Below are 26,017 nucleotides of genomic sequence, written 5' to 3'. Positions count from 1 at the left end.
GGTGAGAGCAAGTTAGTAACCACTGAGTTACTGATCAGCTGATTACTTCACCTGTGCACTGATTCAGCTATAATGAAAACCTGGCCTGTTGGGGGTACTTGAGGACCATTGTTGAGAAACACTGCACTAAAGCACTAGCTCATCGGAAATGTATTGATTACCTGGAGAATAAAGCACACATACTCTGTTCACTGACACCCACACACACTTTGGTCACATACACATAATGTCTCCCTTTGACTATGTGTTTAACCAGTTACTTTACAGTGGCATTATTTCTAAAAACATTAAACAACTGCAATAATTATATATATATATTTTAAATGACTCATTATCTCCTTTTTATTAATATAAACTTGTATAAAAGCAGCACATATATTAAAAACACAATGCAACAGCTTTCAATTGATTTGTGAATTACAAATTAACAGCAGTCTTTAAATAAATGGAGACACAGAGAAAAATAAAAATAGATACTGCATCCTCTGACTGAACAGACATAACATATATGGAGTTTGTACCTAATTAAATCAAATAATCATGAAAAAGGGAGGCTTAGCAATATTCAATGACAAAAACTTTAATTTAAATAATGTGGAGACTGCACACTTAACTTCAAACTCTGGGTTTTAAATTATGGATTTAAATTTGAATTGACCCTTTGACTTCCTGTCAGTATTGGGTTATGCTCACTTACTGTCCCCCCCTGTTAATAAACTGTATCTGAACTCAATTTGTGAATCACAAGAGATGTAGAATACTACTTTACTCTTCTGCTTGGTGTCATCTGTTCTTAGGTTACCTCAGCTTCCAGTTGTGTCACATGACCCTGCTCACTGCATCCTCCTTCTGATTAATCTATATATCCTTCACTTGCTAGGAGGCATCAAGAGGGGTGCCTCCTATTTGTCCCAATTTTTGCTGCTAATATATTGACAGAACACAGGTGGCGCTGCAGCAAAGCTTTTCCTTTGACCCATGTACTGCAATGGAGAGAAGCGTTCCTGTACCTGCCTCTCCATAGCATTACATGGGGGGAAAATATTTTTTTTGGACTTTTTTTTTTTTGTTTTAATTAAAATTTAATTAAGCTTTGGCCACATATGGCAGGGTAGGCACTGCCTCCCCTGCCTCCTATGAGTGCACGTCCCTGCAAGAGTTAATACCAGATGAAAGATGTCCTGAATATGACATCAGCAATACATACCCCAGCTAATTCCCCCCTCAAACATGAGTCCAGGCTCCACATTGAAGGTAAAAACAGAATGCACTTTATTGAGGGCTATATGCCCAGTATTTATGCAGGTTTGAGAACAGATGGGGGATTGGCAGTATTGTACATTAGATAGAGAGAAGACGCCCTTTTTCATGATACAATAGAATTACATTACTGTTACGGTTACCCTTAGTCTCGCTGAGAGATGGACCGCTTAGTAGCCTGGATTCCTATTGCTGAAGAGGGGAGAAACTGCTTTCCATAGTATTCTATATGAGTCTCGCAAATGTAGAATAATCCCCCTTAGCTGTAGTACAGCTAGGATACCCTTCTGCCCACAAAAACGAGTCAACGCTGCGATTGAGGGACAACCAAGAACTGAGGACTGGGATGCCCAGCCTGCTTTTTATTTAGGTTACATGCACACAGGGAACTCCCAGGGGGGGAAGCATAAAATCCCCCATCACACATTTAGACAAAGCCCTTGGACAGGCCACCGCAGATAACAAGTACACACAAGAAAACAATTGAGTCCTTCTTATCACCTAGCAGTGAATGCTTATCACAAACTTAATTACAGTACACAATATGCTAGGAAACCTGCCTCAGAAAATAGTTTTCTCAAAACTGAACAGAGTTAACCCTTTATGAAATGATACTTGTTACAGTTTTCTTGGAGCCCTTCTTAGGCGCTGGCTTGGCTGGTTCAGGCATTGCTGCTGGGAAATAAGTTTCTTCACAACAAAATAACTAATGCTTCTGTAACAGTGCTCCCTTTCTGTGGAACACTCTGGCAGACACGGTCTGACCCCTTTTCGGGGCAGACTAAGGCTGTCCAGACCGCTGGTTATGCGGGGCTGAGGTCGGTTTGTCTGGACAACCCGTCGGCGTTGCCATTCTGTTTCCCAGGTCTGTAAGTAATGGTGAAATTGAAGGGTTGCAACGATAAACTCCAACGTAATAGCCTGCCATTATCTCCAGAGACCCGGTTCAGCCACACCAACGGGTTATGGTCGGTGACCAGAGTGAACTCCTGCCCATATAAATAGGGAGTCAATTTCTTTAATGCCCACACCAAAGCCAAACACTCCTTTTCGACCGCTGCATAGCTGACTTCGCGGGGCAGGAGCTTCCGGCTGATGTAGGCAACTGGATGCTCCCCTCCATCTTCGCCTACTTGGCTGAGGACGGCTCCCAGCCCGAACATGGAAGCATCTGTATGGACGATAAAACGTTTGTTAAGGGCTGGAGCCGCCAAGACAGGAGCGTTAATTAGAGCATTTTTGAGAGCCTGGAAAGCCGTTTCACAGTGGGGAGACCACAGGACCTGTCGAGGTAAGTTCTTCTTGGTCAAGTCAGTCAGGGGTTTGGCAAGTGTGCTGTAGTCTGGTACGAACCGTCTATAGTACCCTGCCGTGCCCAGGAAGGCTAGGACCTGAGTCTTAGTGATGGGGGTGGGCCAATTGGCGACAGCTTCTATCTTGGCCGGCTCTGGTCGCTGCTTTCCACACCCCACCCGGTGACCCAGGTACTGTACCTCGGCCATCCCAAAGTGGCATTTTTCTGGCTTCAGAGTCAGGCCAGCAGCCCGGATCTGATCCAGAACCATTCCTATGTGAGCTAAGTGGTCCTCCCATGACTCACTGTGGATCGCTATGTCGTCCAGGTAGGCGCAAGCAAAACTCTGGAAGCCATCCAGGAGCCTATCCACCAAGCGCTGGAATGTAGCTGGGGCATTCTTCATCCCAAACGGCATTACCCTAAACTGATATAAGCCGAATGGGGTGACGAATGCCGACTTGGGGATAGCCTCCGGGGCCAGGGGAATCTGCCAGTAACCTTTGCAGAGGTCAATAGTGGTCAGGTAATTTCCCCTGGCTATACGATCGAGTAGCTCGTCTACCCTGGGCATAGGGTAAGCGTCCGTCACGGTCTTTTCATTGAGCCTCCGATAGTCTACGCAGAACCGGGTGGTCCCATCTTTCTTGGGCACCAAGACAACTGGGGAGGCCCAGGGACTATCGGAGGGCTCAATTACCCTGAGTTGGAGCATCTCATCGATCTCCTTCTTCATTCCTATCCTAACTGCTTCGGGGATTCGGTACGGAGCCTGGCGCAAGGGAGCTTGTCCCGGAGTATCTACCTGGTGGGTGGTTAAAGTAGTGTACCCTGGCTTCGGGGAGAAGGTGAGGTGTTTGGACTGTAGGAGTTGGTTGAGCTGCTCCCTTTCAGTGGGGCTAAGTCGGTCTCCTATCTGAACCTGAGCCACTATACCTGTGGGGAGACTCTTTTCTAATAGGTCTGGAATGGGTAGACTGTCGGGGCCTTCCTGAGGGGAACAACATACGGCCATCACGTTCTCTGGTCGCTCAAAATATTCCTTGAGCATGTTTACATGGAATGTCTTTCTAAGATTGTTGTCGTGGCAGCTAGCTATCACATAAGTGGTGTCTCCCCTTTTCTCTACGATCTGGTAGGGGCCCTGCCAGGACGCCTGCAATTTGTCTGTCTTCACCGGCTTAAGTACTAACACCTTTTGTCCTATGGTAAAGATTCTCTTTCGGGCCCCCCGATCGTACCATACTTTCTGTCTTCTCTGGGCCGACTGGAGATTAGCCTGCACGGATTTGGCTAATTGCTCCATTCGGTCCCTAAGTTCCAGCACGTATGGCACAATGGGGACACCGTCAGTCTCCATCTCTCCCTCCCAGTGCTCCCGGATCAGGTTTAGGGGTCCCCGTACCTTTCTTCCGTAGAGCAACTCGAAGGGAGAGAACCCTGTCGTTTCCTGGGGCACCTCCCGATAAGCAAAAAGGAGGTGCGGCAGGAAGCGTTCCCAGTCTCGGTATTCCTGAGTGAACGTCTTGAGCATTTGCTTGAGGGTCCCATTGAACCTCTCACACAGCCCGTTCGTCTGGGGGTGGTATGGGGAGCTCAGGAGGGACTTAATTTTGCAAACCTGCCAGAGTTGTTGGGTCAATTCAGCCGTAAATTGGGTGCCTCGGTCGGATAGGATTTCTTTTGGAAATCCTACCCGGGAGAACACCTGTACTAGTGCATTCGCTACCGTATCCGCTTGTATGTTGGATAGGGCGACAGCCTCTGGGTACCTGGTAGCGTAGTCCACTACGGTAAGAATGTAGCGCTTACCGGAGGGACTAAGGGTAGCCAGTGGTCCCACTAGGTCAATAGCAACCCGGCTGAAGGGTTCCTCTACAATGGGCATATTTACTAGATGGGCTTTAGGGTGATCGCCTCGCCTTCCTACTCGTTGACACACATCGCAGGTGTTACAGTAAGTTCTAACGTCAGCGTGTACCCCTGGCCAAAAGAACGTGTGAGTAATGCGGTGTAGGGTACGGGTTACAGCTAGGTGGCCTGCTAAGGGGATGTCGTGGCCTATCTTGAGGATTTCTTGACGGTATTTGTGGGGCACTACCAGCTGTCGCCTACGCTGTCCCCTTTTCTCTGTCCAGCGGTATAGTTTCCCTTTTTCCCATAAGAATGTTTCATTATCTGCCCCGCCCCCTCCGGTCTCTGCTCGTTCCCGGTACTTTTGTAAGGTCGGGTCAGTCTTAGACTCTGTCTCGAAAGCATCTGGGGTGTCCCAGGGTATGGGGCCTAACATGTCAGGCAAGGTCGGGGTAGGTCTTACCTGTGTCTCCCGCACTGGTGAGAGTTCTCGCTCCGTCCGGGCTTGGGCCCGTGTAGTCACTGGGTCCGCCTCGTTGTTGCATACTGGAGCATAGGCAGAAGTCATGGGGCCCAAATCATTGCCCAGTAGTACTTCGGCAGGTAAATTATCCATTATGCCCACGTTCACAGCCCCCTTTCCCGCTCCCCAATCAAGATGCACTTTAGCTGTTGGAATTTTGTACACATCCCCCCCCCGCCACTCTAACGGCCACAGTCTGTCCAGATCGCTTGTGCTCCGGCACCAAATGACTCTGTACCAGCGTGATAGTAGCCCCTGTGTCTCTCAATCCCTTGGTAGATCGCCCCTCGAGCCATACCTTCTGCCGATGGTGCTGGCGGTTATCTGAGGCAGCATATACAGGGTCCGCCTCGTGAAGCGGCCCCAAATATTCCTCCATAGGGGCCTCTTGGTTAACACAGAGGGTCCGGGCCGGACGATATGCCCCAGAGGGGTAATTGTAATTCCTGGGTGTCTGGTGCGTATTAAGGGGGCAGCTAGCCATGAAATGCCCTGGTTGCTTGCATCGGTGGCAAGTCGGTCTGGGACGCTCAGAGCTGTTATTGGGTGGTCCTGAGTGTCGGGCGGGCACCGGGGCTCGGAATTCAGCACGAGGGGGTGCACGGTAAACCTCTCTGGGTTCGTGAAGACGGGAGTCATAATGTTCATCGGCCAATTTGGCTGCTTCTTCTAAGGTAGAAGGTCGCCTGTCTCGCAGCCATTCCTTCCCTTGCTGTTCCATGCCATTATAAAAATGTTCTAAGAGAAACAATTGTAAAATTTCCTCACCAGTCACCGCTTTACTTCCGCTCATCCAGTGATTTGCCGCTCTCCGCATTCGGTGCGCCCATTCCATATGGGTATCGTTAGGCTTCTTTTTCGTGCCCCGAAACTGTCGGCGATACGCGTCCGGAGTTACTGCGTACCATCGCAACAGTGTCTCCTTAACTAGCTCATACTGTGTCACTTCCTCAGCACCCAGAGTACGAAAGGCTTCCAGGGCTCGCCCGGATAGTTTCCCAGACAATATCGTGGGCCACTCCCTGTTGGGAATCTGGTGCAGGGCACATTGCCTTTCGAAGTCCGCCAAATATTCATCAATCCCTGTCTCGCTCTCTAGGAAGGGTCGAAATGCCGCATAGGGTATCTTGGGCCTCCCAGCATTTTCGACAGGGATGATTACCTGCGGGGCTTCAGCATTGCGGTGTGCGTTCGCTAGGTTGAGTTCGTGGGCTCGAGTCTCTCGTATATCCTTGTCCGCTTCCGCCATCAACTGCTGTACCAATTCCATGGAGGGGTTCGGCCCGTACAGTGAGAGCCTCTCCCGAACAATCCTGGTTTTTTCGTCACTAATCGTGGTCGGTGTTTCCGCCATTGTGAAGCTCTGATCCAGTTCGGTCAATTCTGCGATCAGCTCTCTCCTCGGCCAGTTGCTGGCGTACCCCCCTCTGCTTTCAAGTAAATCCTTTAGGGTTGTACGCTTCAATTTTTCGTAAGCGCTCTCCATCCGTTCTGTACCTCTCCTAGGAAATCCAGGAAAAATCCCACCGCTGCCGCCAAATGTTACGGTTACCCTTAGTCTCGCTGAGAGATGGACCGCTTAGTAGCCTGGATTCCTATTGCTGAAGAGGGGAGAAACTGCTTTCCATAGTATTCTATATGAGTCTCGCAAATGTAGAATAATCCCCCTTAGCTGTAGTACAGCTAGGATACCCTTCTGCCCACAAAAACGAGTCAACGCTGCGATTGAGGGACAACCAAGAACTGAGGACTGGGATGCCCAGCCTGCTTTTTATTTAGGTTACATGCACACAGGGAACTCCCAGGGGGGGAAGCATAAAATCCCCCATCACACATTTAGACAAAGCCCTTGGACAGGCCACCGCAGATAACAAGTACACACAAGAAAACAATTGAGTCCTTCTTATCACCTAGCAGTGAATGCTTATCACAAACTTAATTACAGTACACAATATGCTAGGAAACCTGCCTCAGAAAATAGTTTTCTCAAAACTGAACAGAGTTAACCCTTTATGAAATGATACTTGTTACAGTTTTCTTGGAGCCCTTCTTAGGCGCTGGCTTGGCTGGTTCAGGCATTGCTGCTGGGAAATAAGTTTCTTCACAACAAAATAACTAATGCTTCTGTAACAATTACTTAAGCAGATAAACAATTTAAACACAAGAAAACAATGGAGTCCTTCTTATCACCTAGCAGTCTGACTCTGGAGGTGATTAAACAATGTGAATGCTTATCACTAAAACTTAATTACAGTACACAATAGCTGATGCTAGGAAACCTGTCTCAGAAAATAGTTTCTCAAAACTGAACAGAGTTAACCCTTCAAGTACTGACAGAGAGGTCTGTCACAATACACATACATGCCCTCTCTTCCCTTCTCTCTTACCCTCTGCTTCATGTAAATTATACACACGCATGCCCTCTCTTCCCTTCTTTCTTATTCTCTGCTTCATGTAAATGGTACACACACATGCCCTCTCTTCCCTTCTCTCTCACCCTCTGCTTCATGTAAAATGATACACGCACATGATCTCTGTTCCCTTCTCTCTCACCCTCTGCTTCATGTAAATGATTACACACACATGCCCTCTCTTCCCTTCTCTCTCACCCTCTGCTTCATGTAAATAATACACACATATGCCCTCTCTTCCCTTCTCTCTCATCCTCTGCTTCATGTAAATGATACACACACATGCCCTCTCTTCCCTTCTCTCTCACCGTCTGCTTCATGTAAATGCTACACACACATGCCCTCTCTTCCCTTCTCTCTCACCCTCTGCTTCATGTAAATGATACACACACATGCCCTCTCTTCCCTTCTCTCTCACCCTCTGCTTCATGTAAATGGCACACACACACATGCCCTCTCTTCCCTTCTCTCTTACCCTCTGCTTCATGTAAATGATACACACACATGCCCTCTCTTCTCTTCTCTCTCACCCTCTGCTTCATGTAAATGATACACACACGCATGCCCTCTCTTCTCTTCTCTCTCACCCTCTGCTTCATTTAAATGATACACACACATGCCCTCTCTTCCCTTCTCTCTCACCCTCTGCTTCATGTGAATGGTACACACACATGCCCTCTCTTCCCTTCTCTCTCACCCTCTGCTTCATGTAAATGATACACACACATGCCCTCTCTTCCCTTCTCTCTCACCCTCTGCTTCATGTGAATGGTACACACGCATGCCCTCTCTTCTCTCTCACCCGCTGCTTCATGTGAATGGTACACACGCATGCCCTCTCTTACCTTTTTTTTTCTTCACACTCTGCTTCATGTAAATGATACACACATGTGCACTCTCTATCCCTCTTCTAGTTCATTAAATGGTATTCTGAAAACTCTTTATTGTGAACTCAGACATTTTGGCCATTAATAAATTGTCATCTGGTACTTTGCAATATACGGTAAATATTCTTTTAATACGATGACAGTAGTGGAACATTATTTAATCTACAGACTATTATATGTAAATTTAAAGGGACATTCCAGTCAAAATTAAAATACACATAGTTGAATTACATCTTTGAATAAAAACATATTTGCAATATAAATGTATTGGCAAAAATGCTTATAATAAAAGTTATCACTGTTTTAGTGTTAACATTTTTCTCTACACGTGCATGTGAAGCATATCTGGATTTTGTCAGTGCACCAGCATTTTAAATACTGCAGTTGCTCAGAACGCCTGCGGGGCTTCTATCATGTAAGCAATTAACAAATTGAGTCATTACCATATAATAAAAGCACCTTTAGGCTCTCTGAGCAAGTGCTGTGTTTAAAATGCTGGTGCACAGTGCATACTTAAATACACTTTTGAAACGGCTATAGCTTTTATTAGAATTTACAAATCTAATAAAATTAAATTTTTGATGTTATTGATCAATCTCAATATGCCCTAAATATTGATGTTTAAAAAGATAGATAACGCCTTTACTACCCATTCCCCAGCTTTGCATAACTAACGTTCACCTAGATTACAAGATTTTGCTCTATAGAGGGTGCGAAACAAACGCAACAAAAGTTGCATTTTTTCACCCTCCATATCGCTGCCATTACAAGTTTTTAAAAAGCCGCCTTGTGCGTGCGATATGGTTGCGATGAGCTCCATACCGCACAAAATTCAAGGGCTGAGAATACGTGCTTGTGCACGCTTTCCCGATAGACATCAATGGGGAGAGCGAGGAATGGCGATCGCCGTAACGCAACCCAAATAATGTCTATGGGGGAAAAAAAGTTAAGTTTAAACCTAACACCATAATATAAACCCCACGTCTAAACACCCCTAATCTGCTTCTCCCGACATTGCCGCCACCTAACTTAAGTTATTAACCCCTATTCCTCCGCTCCCCGACATCGCCGCAACTATAATAGTTATTAACCCCTATTCCCCTGCACCCCAACATCGCCCACTCTATAATAAAGTTATTAACTCATATTCCGCCACTCAACATCGCCGCCACTAAATAAAGTTATTAACCCCTAAACCTCTGGGCTCCCACATCACCGCCACTAAATAAACCTATTAACCCCTAAACCGATAGCCCCCACATCGCAAAAAACTAAATTAAACTATTAACCCCTAAACCTAACCACCACCTAACTTTATATTAAAATTTCAATATCCCTATCTTAAAACCTGTGAAATAAAAAAAAAAACTAAGTTTAAACTATATATTAAACTAACATTACTATTATACTAAAATTAAAATAACTACAAAATTAAATAAACTAAATTACACGTTAAAAAAACCTAACAATACTAAAAAAAATTAAATCTACAATTACAAAAAATAGAAAATACTAAAGTACAAAAAATAAAAAAACACTAAATTACGAAAAAATAACTATCGGCTAGATTATGAGTTTTGCGTTATGAGTAAAAAGCCTCATAACAATGCTTTTTCACTACCGCTGGTATTACGAGTCTTGCAGGTATATCTGTACCGCACACTTTTTTGGCCGTAACACAACGTAACTACCGCAGTTTTCAAAAAGTCCTTTTTCAATGGGACTTCCATAGCGCCGGTATTACGAGTTTGCCTGTCCGGCCACAAGTGAGCGGTACAGCCTATACCGTCAAGATCCGTACCGTAAACTGAAAATCAGTAGTTACGAGTTTTATTTTACAAAGCCGTAACATAAAACTCATAACTAAAGTGCAAAAAAGTACACTAACACCCATAAACTATCTATTAACCCCTAAACCGAGGCCCTCCTGCATCGCAAACACTATAATAAAATTATTAACCCCTAATCTGCCGCTCCCGACATCGCCACCACTATAATAAACATATTAACCCCTAAACCGCCATACTACCGCATCGCAACCACTAGTTAAATATTATTAACCCCTAATCTTCCATCCCTAACATCGCCGCAACCTACATTACTGTTATTAACCCCTAATCTGCTGCCCCCAAAATTGCCGCCACTATAATAAAGTTATTAACCCCTAAACCTAAGCCTAAGTCTAACCCTAACACCCACTAACTTTAACATAATTAAAATAAATCTAAATAAAAATTACAATTAATACCTAAATAATTCCTATTTAAAACTAAATACTTACCTGTAAAATAAAACCTAAGCTAGCTACAATATAACTGATAGTTACATTGTAGCTATCTTAGGTTTTATTTTAATTTCACAGGTAAGTTTGTATTTATTTTAACTAGGTTGATTAGTTAGTAAATAGTTATTAACTATTTACTAACTACCTAGTAAAAATAAATACAAATTTACCTGTTAAATAAAACCTAACCTGTCTTACACTAACACCTAAGCTTACACTACAATTAAATAAATTACATTAATTAAACACAATTAACTAAATTACAAAAAAAACCCCACTAAATTACACAAAATAAAAAAGAAATTATCAAATATTTAAATTAATTACAACTAATCTAATAGCCCTATCAAAATAAAAAACCCCCCCCAAAATAAAAAAAAACCTAGCCTAAACTAAACTGCCAATAGCCGTTAAAAGGGCCTTTTGCGGGGCATTGCCCCAAATAAATCAGCTCTTTTACCTGTAAAAAAAAAATACAAACAACCCCCCCAACAGTAAAACCCACCACCCACACAACCAACCACCCCAAATAAAATCCTATCTTAAAAACCTAAGCTCCCCATTGCCCTGAAAAGGGCATTTAGATGGGCATTGCCCTTTAAAGGGAATTTAGCTTTTTTTCAGCTCAAACCCTAAGCTAAAAATAAAACCCACCCAATAAACCCTTAATAAAACCTAACACTAACCCCTGAAGATCTGCTTACAGTTTTTGAAGACCTGGCATCCATCCTCAACGATGCCGGGAGAAGTCTTCATCCAAGCGTCATCTTCTATCTTCATCCTTCCGACACGGAGCGGCTCAATCTTCAAGACATCTGGCCTGGAGCATCCTCTTCTTTCGATTGTTCTTGAACAATGAATATTCCTTTAAATTACGTCATCCAAGATGGCGTCCCTTGAATTCCGATTGGCTGATAGAATTCTATCAGCCAATCGGAATTAAAGTTGAAAAAATCCTATTGGCTGATGCAATCAGCCAATAGGATTGAGCTCACATTCTATTGGCTGATTGGAATTCAGCCAATCAAAATTCAAGGGACGCCACCTCGGATGACGTTATTTAAAGGAAAATACATTGTTCAAGAACCATCAAAAGAAGAAGAATCTCTGCGCCGGATGTCTTGAAGATGGAGCCGCTCCGCGTCGGAAGGATGAAGATAAAAGATGCCGTCTGGAGGACCACTTCTTGCCGCTTGGATGAAGACTTCTCCCGGCTTCGTTGAGGACTTCTTGCCGCTTGGATGAAGACTTCTCCCGGCTTCGTTGAGGATGGATGACCGGTCTTCAAAAACTGTAAGTGGATCTTCGGGGGTTAGTATTAGGTTTTATTAAGGGTTTATTGGGTGGGTTTTATTTTTAGCTTAGGGTTTGGGCTGAAAAAGAGCTAAATGACCTTTTAAGGGCAATGCCCATCCAAATGCCCTTTTCAGGGCAATGGGGAGCTTAGGTTTTTTAGATAGGATTTTATTGGGGGGGGGGTTGGTTGTGTGGGTGGTGGGTTTTACTGTTGGGGGTTGTTTGTATTTTTTTTTTACAGGTAAAAGAGCTGATTTCTTTGGGGCAATGCCCCGCAAAAGGCCCTTTTACGGGCTATTGGCAGTTTAGTTTAGGCTAGTTTTTTATTTTGGGGGGGGGGGGCTTTTTTATTTTGATAGGGCTATTAGATTAGGTGTAATTAGTTTAAATATTTGATCATTTCCTTTTTATTTTGTGTAATTTAGTGGGGGGGTTTGTTGTAATTTAGTTAATTGTATTTAATTAATGTAATTTATTTAATTGTAGTGTAAGGTTAGGTGTTAGTGTAAGACAGGTTAGGTTTTATTTTACAAGTAAATTTGTATTTATTTTTACTAGGTAGTTAGTAAATAGTTAATAACTATTTACTAACTATTCTACCTTGTTAAAATAAATACAAACTTGCCTGTAAAATAAAAATAAAACCTAAGATAGCTACAATGTAACTATTAGTTATATTGTAGCTAGCTTAGGGTTTATTTTATAGGTAAGTATTTGGTTTTAAATATGAATTATTTAGGTATTAATTGTAATTTTTATTTAGATTTATTTTAATTATATTAAAGTTAGTGGGTGTTAGGGTTAGACTTAGGGTTAGGTTTAGGGGTTAATAACTTAAGTATACTGGCAGCGACGTTGGGGGCGGCAGATTAGGGGTTAATAAGTGTAGGTAGGTGGCGACGACATTGGGGGCGGAAGATAAGTGTAATGTAGGTGGCGACGATGTTAGGGACGGCAGATTAGGGGTTAATAAGTGTAATGTAGTTGTCGGGGGCAGCAGATTAGGGGTGTTTAGACTCAGGGTTTATGTTAGGGTGTTAGGTGTAAACATAATTTTCATCATAGGAATCAATGGGGCTGCGTTACGGAGCTTTACGCTCCTTTATTGCAGGTGTTAAGCTTTTTTTTAGCCGGCTCTCCCCATTGATGTCTATGGGGAAATTGTGCACGAGCACGTAAAACCAGCTCAAAGCAGCGCTAGTATTTGGGTGCGGTATGGAGCTCAACGCTGACATATTGCCTGCTAACGCCAGGTTTTTGCAAACCTGTAATAGCAGCGCTATAGGGAGGTGAGTGGTGGAAATAACTTGCAAGTTAGTACCGAGCCACTCATAACCCAAAAATCGTAATCTAGCCGAAACGAAATTATCCAAAATAAAAACAATTACACCTATTCTAATAGCCATATAAAAATAAAAAAGCCCCTTCAAAATAAAAACCCTAGCCTACAATAAACTACCAATAGCCATTAAAAGGGTCTTTTGTAGGGCATTGCGATGTGAGGGCCTGGCGGTTTAGTGGTTAATAGGTTTAATAGGTTTATTTAGTGGCTGTGATTTGGGAGGCCAGATGTTTAGGGGTTAATAACTTTATTTAGTGGCGGTGATGTCGGGGAGCGGCTGTATAGGGCTAATATCGTTATTATAGTGTGGCCGATGTTGGGGTGCGGGGGCATAGGGTTAATAACTTTATTATAGTGGCGGCGGAATAGGGGTTAATACATTTTATTAGTGGTGGCGATGTTGGGAGCGGCAGATTAGGGGTTAATACGTTTAATTTAGTGTTTGATGCGGGAGTGCGGTGGAATAGGGGTTAATATAACACTTTAGTTACTTTGTAACACTTTAGTTATGAGTTTTGTGTAACAGTTTTGTTGTGCAAAACTCATAACTACTGGTCTCAGATTGCGGAATGGATTATGTCGGTAAAGGCTGGAATGCAAGCATTTTAGCCTCACCGTGCAACTTGAAATGGCAGTGCTATGGAAATCGCATGCAAAAACATAATTTTTGTGAGTGCGGAACTGACGTTGCGTTACAGGCTAAAATGCTAGCGGTACAGCTATACCGACAAGACTCGTGATGGCTGCGTTCCGAGTTTTAACACTGAAATGGCCATTTTTTCAGCATTAAAACCGGAACGCAAAACTTGTAATCTAAGTGATTGTTATATTAATATGCTTTATAACCTCAGTTTACCTATTTCTAAGCCCCAGCAGGCCACCTCTTATCTCGATGACTTTTACAGCCATACAGTGCTATTTCATTTGTGTGTCATATAGATAACATTGTGCTCACTCCTGTGTAGAATGATAATAATTATGCAGGAACAGCACTAATTGGCTCAAATGCAAGATTGTGAAATAAACTGAGATAAGGGGTCCATCTACATTGGCTTACATACAAGGGGATCACAGAGGTAAAAAGTGTATTAATATAACAGTGTTGGTTATGCAAAACTGTAGAATGGGTAATAAAGGCATTGTCTATCTTTTTAAACAATAACACTTTTAAAGTAGACTGTCCCTTTAAGTGTATGGCAATTAAGTACCCATTACTGTGTTAAACATTAGTTGCTTTTGGGGTGAAATGAAATATTGTCTGCAATAAATGTTCTGACAGATGACATTAATACTGATGTAGATGTTAAAACAGAAGATCTGAGTGTAATGTGTCAGCTGGAAGCTCCAATGCAGGAATTGTGTGACAGCGACAATGCAGGTAAGTGCACGTGTGTGACAGTGAAGGTAAGTGCATGTGTGTGACAGTGAATGTAAGTGCACGTGTGTGACAGTGAAGGTAAGTGCACGTGTGTGACCTGGTTTTATAGCTTATTATCTGTAAGTACTGTACATTATATTATCAGTCAGGGTGTCACCTCAATCACACACTGAGTGTCACAATATAGCCTGATACTCACTGCCTAGTGTTTAGTTATCCTGATCACATGACACCCAAGCCCTATACAGCTGCTGTCATTTATATCTGCCAGAGTATAATCATTACTGTTGTCATCTGATCAGCTGCAGATACATCAGTAGCACTTTGTAGGAGCATAAAATAAACCCCACAGCACTATATGATCTGCTTATCTGTATGTCCTGTCTGTATATTGTGAGTTAAAGGGGCGTTGTACTTAAACCTTCTATAATACATGTGAAAGACCAGCAGAGAAACAGGTTTGTAATATTTATTTTTACATGGATAATTTTAAAGGGACGTTGTACTCTGCCAGCAAGTCACAGCACTAAAGACAGAACCAGCTAATTATTATTATTATTAGTGATAAATACCCAGTTGAGAAGTGGCAGCAGCAGAGACTATGAAAATGTATAAGTGTACAATAGTGTACACAGTTAAATTCAGTGGCGGATCCAGGGGGGGGGGGCAACGGGGCAATTGCCCCCCCCCCGAGAATATACTGAGAGAGGGCTTCTGGCCGCTTTATTGTTAATTTTTTTTTTATTATTATTATTTGTGTGTCCCGCATTGCCCCCAACCTTGTGGCCGCTTCATTGTTAATTCTATTTGTTTAGTTTTATTATTTAATTCCTATTGGGTCTGATGTAGTCGGTCACATGAAGAATTGTAGCCAATACCTGCACTTGACTCAGTCTGAAGTCATATGGCGCCAATAACAAGTTATAGCGCACCACTGCATGTCCGTGTCCTGGTGAGGTGGTCCCTGGGTGAGTGCGGGCAGAACAACTATGGAGTATCAGTCATCTCAGTCTGTCAGTGAGGATGCCGGTCAGGATTGTATTTGAATCGTCATGTAAATAGTGTCAAACGTGAGTCATTCCAGCTCCCTGATCAAAGCCAAGCTTGTGTGCTGCATTTGCTAATGACTTTCCATTTTAGCTTTGCACAGTAGGGCTCAGACCTTGCACCATTTTACCGCTGCTAGGCACGTCCAAATAATGCCCACCCACGTTAATCCTTTTGATCTTCCTCTCAATGCTGCCAAGTCATCTACTTCACACCAGTAACCTGCTTTTTTAGGGCAGGAATAAGAATCCATAAAAACTGAAAAGACCATACAACAGATATACCCCTGGGGGCAGCAGCCAGGGTACAGACCACGCCGGGTAACTAACTAATGTAAGAGCAGAGAGGGTGGAGGGTCTGGCCAGTGGGTCACAAACATTCCTGCGTCCAGTCATCACTCACAGTGCTTAGCTTCACTACACCGGTCTTCCTTTGGAGCTACAAATAAAATGTGACATAATTTACTGCAGTACTTGGAAGCCCAACATTTTTTTAGCAGCTTCTGTGCTCCAACTAAACTTTCCAAAAATGTTGGGCTCGAGCCTTGCAAGCACTGCAGTAAATTATGTCACATTTTATTTGTACCTCCTAAGGAAGACCGGTGTAGTGTGGAACGGCAGCAGCTCGCATTCCTTTCCTTACCCATCATCCAAGCAATGAGTGTCAATCAGTGAAGCTAAGCACTGTGACGACTAGACCCAGGAATGTTTGTGAGCTGTGAGTGTTAACCTCTTAATTGCTGAAATAGCAAGGCAGCCAGGCTTCATACTTACCCTGCTTAATTCATACAGCCTGCTTTAAAAAAATGAAAATCTTTGTATTGATCCCTAAATAATTTCCCATTATTCCATCTCCTAGGTTTATATGCTATATATATATATATATATATATATATATATATATATATATATATATATATCGCGTGTGTGTGTATATGCGTGGGTTAAATGTCACCTGTTTCTAATTTTTTAAATCCATAATTTGGAAAGACAAATGTGACTGTTTTTAAATAAGGTTAGAGCTGTACGATAGGTTAAATAAAATAGTCTGTTCTATAAGCACTCATTATTTTCTGTCCGCCGCAACAAAAAAATCTGGAAGTGCCCCTCCCGAGACCAGGCTCTGGATCCGCCACTGGTTAAATTGCATATTCTAATGAGCTGTGAAGACGCACGTGCAAATGCAGGGATGCAGCCCGTGGCTGAAACATTTATTTTAGATACATATAGCCAGATATATATATAGTATAGGAAGGAGTAGAACAAGCGCTGTAGGACCCAAAAAGGATAGATCACTATTTATCTAAAAAATGATTTTGCATGGCAAATGAACAGATGTCCTGTTTGAGGATTTATAATCTTGTTCAATTTGGAAATGTTGAACACAGTTAACACTGGCTGCAATCACTTATTTTTTGAAAGCAGCGCTGATGTGCTGAGTCCTAATGCTTAAAAGTCAAAGTTTATTTGTTTGTTTTAAAAGCATAAATCAAAAAAAGAAGAAATTCATGCAATATACTAAAACCAAAGCTGATTTGTTCTTGGTCTGGGCTGCTGACTGAAACTAACTCGTTGAAAGTATGTATCAGTCAGATACCAGATCGTTGGGATATCTACAAAAAAAATGGTGATTAATTTTGAAAGATAAAAATAATTATAGATATAAATATAAACATAGAATAAATTGATATATTGATAAAAAATGATACGTTAAAAATTGATACTGGGGATTAAATGAATGTAAGGTACTCAGTGTGATATCAGAGCCCCTATTCGTGCGCACAATGAAATAAACAGAAAAAAACGATAAAAATATTGACTCAAAAAATGTGACTATAAAATATGCTCATATAATTATAATATGCAATTAGTATCCAGTTGGTGCAAGTGTGACTTATCTTTGTAAAAGTCCATTTGTTGGTGTATAAGTGGAGGAGCCAAAGAACACGCTGGCATGAACGGTTTTAAAGAAACCGGAAGTGGATCCTTTGCGGAAAAAATGGAAGTGACGTCACTACTTCTCGCGGTATGCAATATTCATATTTAGGGCTAGATTACAAGTGGAGCGCTAATATATTGTGTGCCTGTAAACAGGGAAATCTGCCCATTTACGGGCGCGCGATAAATAACCAGCCAACACAACCTTGCGGTAGCAATTAGCACTCATAAAATTAACCAAAGATTAGATCTTTGGTTAATTTTATGAATTTTCCCCAATTGCCCCTCAAATAAGGTTAAGTGTTGTTTTATTTAAAATAAATTGATGAGCATCTTTAATTTGTAAAATAAATAAGGTTTTAGGGATTAAAGTTAGGTGATGTGGGGTGTTAGAAAAAAAAGGCACTGAAAAGTGCCTCTACATTGCAGCCTATGCGGAGCTGTGTGTTCCCTTCAAATATATAAATGTACAGTATATGCTTTTATATATATATATATATATATATATATATATATATATATATGTACATGTTAATGTATGTGTATATATATATATATATATACACACACACACACACACACACATATATATATTATTTACACTTTGCTGCCCATCGCTGCATGACTTACCCCCTTTGCTGCGCTAGATTCTCTGCCGTATCTCATGGGCATGAGAATGAGGCTAGCACTGGAGCCTAAGGAAGTGCGCTCTATTGACAGCAAAGCTTCCATGCAATAGTTTGCATTGCCCTCCACTTCAAATACCAGCGCACAATTGCGTGTATAATGTATTTATGAATAAATAGAACATAGGAATGTGAAATATTCATATTTTCATGTCAGGTTAGTGCACTTAAGAATATAGGATCAGGTTTGTGCGCCAGTAGGGTTTGTCCCCACTTTTTTTGATCCATTGACTTCTATGGAGCAATAGGTTATCGCACACACAATATCCTGATTTCAGCTTTTTATGCTCTTCACGTTAGCGCGTAAGTGAAAACAGTTTACTTTCAACTCATAATATAAGCGCAACCCGTGCAAAAAGTTAACTTCTAGCGCAATTAACAAGCAGGAGCGTTAAGCTGTGCTCCACTTGTTATCTGACCCTTAGTAAGAAACCCAGAGGCAGAACTTTTTTTTATTCTCTGCATGCGCACACACACACTCACTCTCTATCTATCTATCTATCTATCTATCTATATATATATATATATATATATATATATATATATAAGCACAAGCAGGGAACCAGCACACTTTTCTCATTCAGCTGCCGGGGTGCGCTTCCAAACAGTCAAATATCACCAAATCAAAGAAGGCACTCTCCGTTTATCAAGCCGTTTAATAGTAAACGTTTTCGGGGTCTCCCCCGTCCTCAGGTTATTTTTAACCTGTTTTGCGCTGGTACTACCTGTGTGTGTGTTTTAACAATATATATATATATATATATATATATATATATATATATATATATATAATATATGTGTGTGTCTGTATATATAAGGTAAGAAGATGAACAAATGGTGTCCATAAATGATACTGCTTTGTAAACTCAACCACTTCTCTGTGCAAAATAGCATAACATGGCCTAGGTAGGTGAGACTTACTTCAATACATGCATACTGCTCCCAGGTAAACCACACTGAGACCTGATCACCCTCCGTATATATCACAGACCGGGGAACTGGATTGTACTCAGCGGGTCATCCGGTATAAGCCACTTCCAGACCAACCGGGGTAAGGCCACAGTAAAAAGCACACTTCGTTAGTAACTTCACTCACCCCTAGTGCCGTTTCGCTATTTGCGCTGTTCCCAATGATCTCGTGGAGACGTGTTTATTCCAATGCCACTTTCATCCGAAAAACGCTTCCGGCAAAGTTGTGGTCACTCCAAACTCCAAGGCCCCCATGCAAACAAACAGGGACCACGTGGTACAGCTGCTCCAATTAGATTCAGTGGAAAGAGTTGTCAATCACTCGTAGGCAGAAAAAAAACAGCATTCACTTGGGCTATAGTGCAATACTATGTATACAAATAAAAAGGAGTGAAAGAATCAGGAAGCGGGTCCCTGTACCCTCTTTTTTTATGTCTGTATATATGTATATAAATATACAGTATATATATATATATATATTTGTCTATGTATGTATTTGTGTGTGTGTGTGTGTGTGTGTGTGTGTGTATATATATATATATATATATATATATATATATATATATATATATATTGTTAAAACACACACACAGGTAGTACCAGCGCAAAACAGGTTAAAAATACACCATACATGTAATGTTGATCACTGTCTTTTCCATATGTTAAATATAGTCACTTTGTGAAAAGATGAAGACAATCCAAAAGACTTTTGCAGCCTGAATCCCTTAAAAGCTCAGAGGCGACCTAGCAGGAAGTCTCAGCAGTAATCTATGGAAACAGAAGAAGGGAGGGGTGCACAAAGATTCCGGATCTTGGTGTAGTAGGTTCAGATTCCACAATTATCTGCTACTTAATTGCCAAATTTGTACTCACTTGTTGGGACCTCAAACTCTCACCTAGATTACGAGTTGTGCGTTAACAGGGGTGCAGTGCTAACGAGCAGTTTATGCTCACCGCTCACTTGCAGACAGCGCTGGTATTACGGGTTTTTACAAACCCGACGTTAGCCGCAATAAAGTGAGCGTAGAGCAAAATTTAGCTCCACATCTCACCTCAATACCAACGCTGCTTAAGTCAGCGGTAAGCTGGTGTAACATGCTCGTGCACGATTTCCCCATAGGAATCAATGGGGGAGAGCCGGCTGAAAAAAAAAACTGCAAAAAAGCAGCGTTCAGCTTCTAACGCAGCCCCATTGATTCCTATGGGGAAATACATTTTATGTCTACACCTAACACCCTAACATGAACCCCGAGTCTAAACACCCATAATATTACACTTATTAACCCCTAATCTGCCGCCCCCGACATCGCCGCCACCTACATTATATTATTAACCCCTAATCTGCTGCTCTGGACACCGCCGCCACCTACATTATACTTATGAACCCCTAATCTGATGCCCCCAACATTGCCGACACCTATATTATATTTATTAACCCCTAATCTGCCGCCCCCAATGTCGCCGCAACCTAACTACATTTATTAACCCCTAATCTGCCGCCCACAACGTTGCCGCCACTATATTTAATGTATTAACCCCAAACCTAAGTCTAACCCAAACCCTAACACCCCCTAACTTAAATTTAATTTTAATAAATCTAAATAAAATTACTTACTATCATTAACTAAATTATTCCTATTTAAAACTAAATACTTACTGTAAATAAACCCTAAGATAGCTACAATATAACTAATAATTACATTGTATCTATCTTAGGGTTTATTTTTATTTTACAGGCAACTTTGTATTTATTTTAACTAGGTACAATAGTTATGAAATAGTTATTAACTATTTAATAACTACCTAGTTAAAATAAAGACAAATTTACCTGTAAAATAAAACCTAACACTACACTATAATTAAATTAATTGCCTAAACTAAATACAATTAATTCCAATTTAAATAAATTATCTAAAGTACGAAGAAAACCCACCCCACTAAATTACAGAAAATAATAAAATAATTACAAGAATTTTAAACTAATTACACATACTCTAATCCCCAAAATAAAAAAAGCCCCCAAAATAAAAAAAAGCCCTACCCTACACTAAATTATAAATAGCCCTTAAAAGGGCCTTTTGCAGGGCATTGCTCCAAAGTAATCAGCTCTTTTACCTGTAAAGAAAAAAAAAAGTACAAATACCCCCCCAACATTAAAACCCACCACCCACACAACCAACCCTACTCTAAAACCCACCCAATCCCTCCTTAAAACAACATAACACTAACCCCTTGAAGATCACCCTACCATGAGAAGTCTTCACCCAACCGGGCTGAAGTCCTCGACGAAGCCAGCAGAAGTGGTCCTCCAGACGGGCAGAAGTCTTCATCCAGGCAGCATCTTCTATCTACATCCATCCGGCGCGGCTCCATCTTCAGGACATCTGACGTGGAGCATCCTCTTCAAACGATGTCCAACTGAAGAATGAAGGTTCCTTTAAATGACGTCATCCAAGATGGCGTCCCTTCAATTCCGGAATTAAGGTAGAAAAAATCCTATTGGCTGATGCACCAGCCAATAGGATTTTTTCTACCTTAATTCCAATTGGCTGATTGATAGAATTCTATCAGCCAATCGGAATTGAAGGGACGCCATCTTGGATGACGTCATTTAAAGGAACCTTCATTCTTCAGTTGGACGTCGCTTGAAGAGGATGCTCCGCGCCGGATGGATGAAGAAGTCATCCATCCGGCCAGCTCAATCCTATTGTTTTATGCTACGGCGTTGTAGTGTAAAACTCTTAACTACTGACTTTTAAATGCGGTCTCTTTTTAAATCAGTCTTGACAGGAGAGGGTCTAACGCTCACTTTTGGTTAGACTCCTAATATCGGCGGTATGCGAGTCCCATTGAAAATATAGGATACGCAATTGACGTAAGTGGATTTGCGGTATTTCCGAGTTTGGCCAAAAAAGGGAGCGGTGAGCCTGTCATTTCAAGACTCTTAATACACTGCTTTTTAACCCCAACGCGCAACTCGTAATCTTGCCGTCTATGAGGTATGGAAAATGCATGGTCTCCTTAGATGCTGTTGATATCGGAGTAGACTTTCTGTTCTGTGTACTTCAGCCCTTCCACACAAACTCCCAGGTCCTTGATTGGTGTTACCAAGCACCCAATCCCTTTGATTTGTTCATTGATACACCAATCAAGGACCTGGGAGTTTGTGTAAGTAGCTGATATATATATATATATATATATAGTACTCCACAGGAACCCAGCACTCACTCAGCGTTGCAGCTCCCAGGGTGCCCACAAAACATCACATAAAGTTATACTTATGTATATATATATATATATAGTCCTAAAGAAAAAAAGCTCACTCTAAAGGACTTGCATAAGTATCCACTTTAATGTGTGTATACATACACATATACACACATACATATAGACAGACACACATACCCACACATACATACATACACACACAATATACACATACACACACAGACATACATGCAGACATACACACACATACACACATTTATTAAAGAAGAAAAAAACATCTGGCTCCTAAAAGTATTTTGGTTGGCTCCTAGACTTAAAATAAATTTGTTAAGCCCTGACTTACCTTTTCTGCTATTTACTATTACCCTGTACCATACTGGAGTTCAGGAAGGGGGAGGAAATCGACAGACATACACATATATACATAAATACACACAAATACACACATATACATATATATATACAGGGAGTGCAGACTTATTAGGCAAGTTGTATTTTTGAGGATTCATTTTATTATTGAACAACAACCATGTTCTCAATGAACCCAAAAAACTCATTAATATCAAAGCTGAATAGTTTTGGAAGTAGTTTTTAGTTTGTTTTTAGTTATAGCTATTTTAGGGGGATATCTGTGTGTGCAGGTGACTATTACTGTGCATAATTATTAGGCAACTTAACAAAAAACAAATATATACCCATTTCAATTATTTATTTTTACCAGTGAAACCAATATAACATCTCAACATTCACAAATATACATTTCTGACATTCAAAAACAAAACAAAAACAAATCAGTGACCAATATAGCCACCTTTCTTTGCAAGGACACTCAAAAGTCTGCCATCCATGGATTCTGTCAGTGTTTTGATCTGTTCACCATCAACATTGCGTGCAGCAGCAACCACAGCCTCCCAGACACTGTTCAGAGAGGTGTACTGTTTTCCCTCCTTGTAAATCTCACATTTGATGATGGACCACAGGTTCTCAATGGGGTTCAGATCAGGTGAACAAGGAGGCCATGTCATTAGATTTCTTTCATGTAATTAGCAAGAGTCCATGAGCTAGTGACGTATGGGATATACATTCCTACCAGGAGGGGCAAAGTTTCCCAAACCTCAAAATGCCTATAAATACACCCCTCACCACACCCACAATTCAGTTTTACAAACTTTGCCTCCGATGGAGGTGGTGAAGTAAGTTTGTGCTAGATTCTACGTTGATATGCGCTCCGCAGCAGGTTGGAGCCCGGTTTTCCTCTCAGCGTGCAGTGAATGTCAGAGGGATGTGAGGAGAGTATTGCCTATTTGAATGCAGTGATCTCCTTCTACGGGGTCTATTTCATAGGTTCTCTGTTATCGGTCGTAGAGATTCATCTCTTACCTCCCTTTTCAGATCGACGATATACTCTTATATATACCATTACCTCTGCTGATTCTCGTTTCAGTACTGGTTTGGCTTTCTACAAACATGTAGATGAGTGTCCTGGGGTAAGTAAATCTTATTTTCTGTGACACTCTAAGCTATGGTTGGGCACTTTGTTTATAAAGTTCTAAATATATGTATTCAAACATTTATTTGCCTTGACTCAGAATGTTGAACTTTCCTTATTTTTCAGACAGTCAGTTTCATATTTGGGATTATGCATTTGAATTCATTTTTTCTTACCTTCAAAAATTTGACTCTTTTTTCCCTGTGGGCTGTTAGGCTCGCGGGGGCTGAAAATGCTTCATTTTATTGCGTCATTCTTGGCGCAGACTTTTTTGGCGCAAAAATTCTTTTCCGTTTCCGGCGTCATACGTGTCGCCGGAAGTTGCGTCATTTTTTGACGTTATTTTGCGCCAAAAATGTCGGCGTTCCGGATGTGGCGTCATTTTTGGCGCCAAAAGCATTTAGGCGCCAAATAATGTGGGCGTCTTATTTGGCGCTAAAAAATATGGGCGTCGCTTTTGTCTCCACATTATTTAAGTCTCATTTTTCATTGCTTCTGGTTGCTAGAAGCTTGTTCTATGGCATTTTTTCCCATTCCTGAAACTGTCATTTAAGGAATTTGATCAATTTTGCTTTATATGTTGTTTTTTCTCTTACATATTGCAAGATGTCTCACGTTGCATCTGAGTCAGAAGATACTACAGGAAAATTGCTGTCTAGTGCTGGATCTACCAAAGCTAAGTGTATCTGCTGTAAACTTTTGGTAGCTATTCCTCCGGCTGTTGTTTGTATTAATTGTCATGACAAACTTGTTAATGCAGATAATATTTCCTTTAGTAAAGTACCATTGTCTGTTGCAGTTCCTTCAACATCTAAGGTGCAGAATGTTCCTGATAACATAAGAGATTTTGTTTCTGAATCCATCAAGAAGGCTATGGCCTAGATTTGGAGTTCGGCGGTAGATGGGCTGTTAACGCCACGCGTGTTTATGTCTAACGCACGTCATTGTTTGACTCCGGTATTTAGAGTTAATATAACACCATCTAACGATGCTCCTAACGCGTGTATGTCACACGCGTAATCCTGCCCGCGTTAGACAGTCTCCCATAGAGATCAATGGGAAAGGAAAAAAATGCCTTTTTTCACCTAACACTCGATCTCGCGAAAATACGCACAGCTCGGTCATATGACGCATACCACATCATGCACAACAATAACACGCCGCAAATGTCACAACAACAATCAATCAACAAAGCACACAAGCATTACACATTCACAAGCGGGGGAAGTTTTAATACTATTTATACGGGGAATACGCATATACTTTAAGATGCGGAAAATCGCAAAATAACAACAAGGATTAAAAAAGATATACATACACTAGAAACAAAATCGCATTCAATATCACTATATATTATGACAAACATACATATACAACACTTCACGAAGAACACACCATCGCAAAATCACATTTAAAAAGAATACTTTTGGACAATGAAAGCTAAAACGAACACTATGACATCATCGCATTCTACACATTCCACAAATACCAACTCTAAATGAGCATGCGCAAATTCACACACCTAATACACATTGCAATTATATTAATTGCTAATAAAGCACACCTGAACACTATTTACAACGGAAATTGGGACATCATTAAACATTTACACAGGGTATATAAGCACCACACAAGCATGGCTTCTTTGACTGTGTTGCTGGTGGGTCTTTGGAGATTGGTGGTTTAAGAATAGAGAGTTTGAGAATTTTTGAGAGTGAGTTAGTGTTAGCGAGAGAGAGTCAGTTGGTAGTGTTAGTGTGAGAGAGTCAGTTGGTAGTGTTAGCGTGAGAGAGTGAGTGAGTTAGTGGGAGTTAGTGGGAGTGGGAGAGAGTCTGTTAGTGGGAGCGTGAGTGAGTTAGTGGGAGTTATTAGTGAGAGTTGTTAGTGGGAGCGTCAGTTAGTGGTAGTTAGTGAGCGTTAGTGGGAGTGTTTGTTAGTGAGAATTAGAAGTAGTGTGAGTTAGCGAGCGAGTGATTTATCTGTACACTTAACACATTTACACGCAAACACATTCAATACATACATACACTTATCAATAACACTACATACACTCCATACCCCCTACCCCCTCATACTACACTCCATACCCCATTCCTTGTAGTCCCATTCCCTTTCATCCCATTTACTCTTAT

At 41.4% G+C, this 26,017-nt stretch overlaps 1 protein-coding gene across 1 annotated transcript in view; it reads left to right on the top strand.

Moving 5' to 3' along the window:
* LOC128657937 (oocyte zinc finger protein XlCOF7.1-like) overlaps window positions 1-26,017 on the top strand; it is an 83,348-nt gene that overhangs the window by 21,931 nt on the left and 35,400 nt on the right. Inside the window, exon 7 of the mRNA XM_053712361.1 lies at window positions 14,431-14,529. Within this exon, the coding sequence (XP_053568336.1) occupies window positions 14,431-14,529 (99 nt within the window). The remainder of the gene's footprint in view (window positions 1-14,430; window positions 14,530-26,017) is intronic.

Source organism: Bombina bombina, chromosome 4, assembly GCF_027579735.1.
Source record: "Bombina bombina isolate aBomBom1 chromosome 4, aBomBom1.pri, whole genome shotgun sequence".
Lineage (NCBI taxonomy): Eukaryota > Metazoa > Chordata > Amphibia > Anura > Bombinatoridae > Bombina > Bombina bombina.
This window is presented reverse-complemented; position numbering and strand designations above follow the sequence as displayed.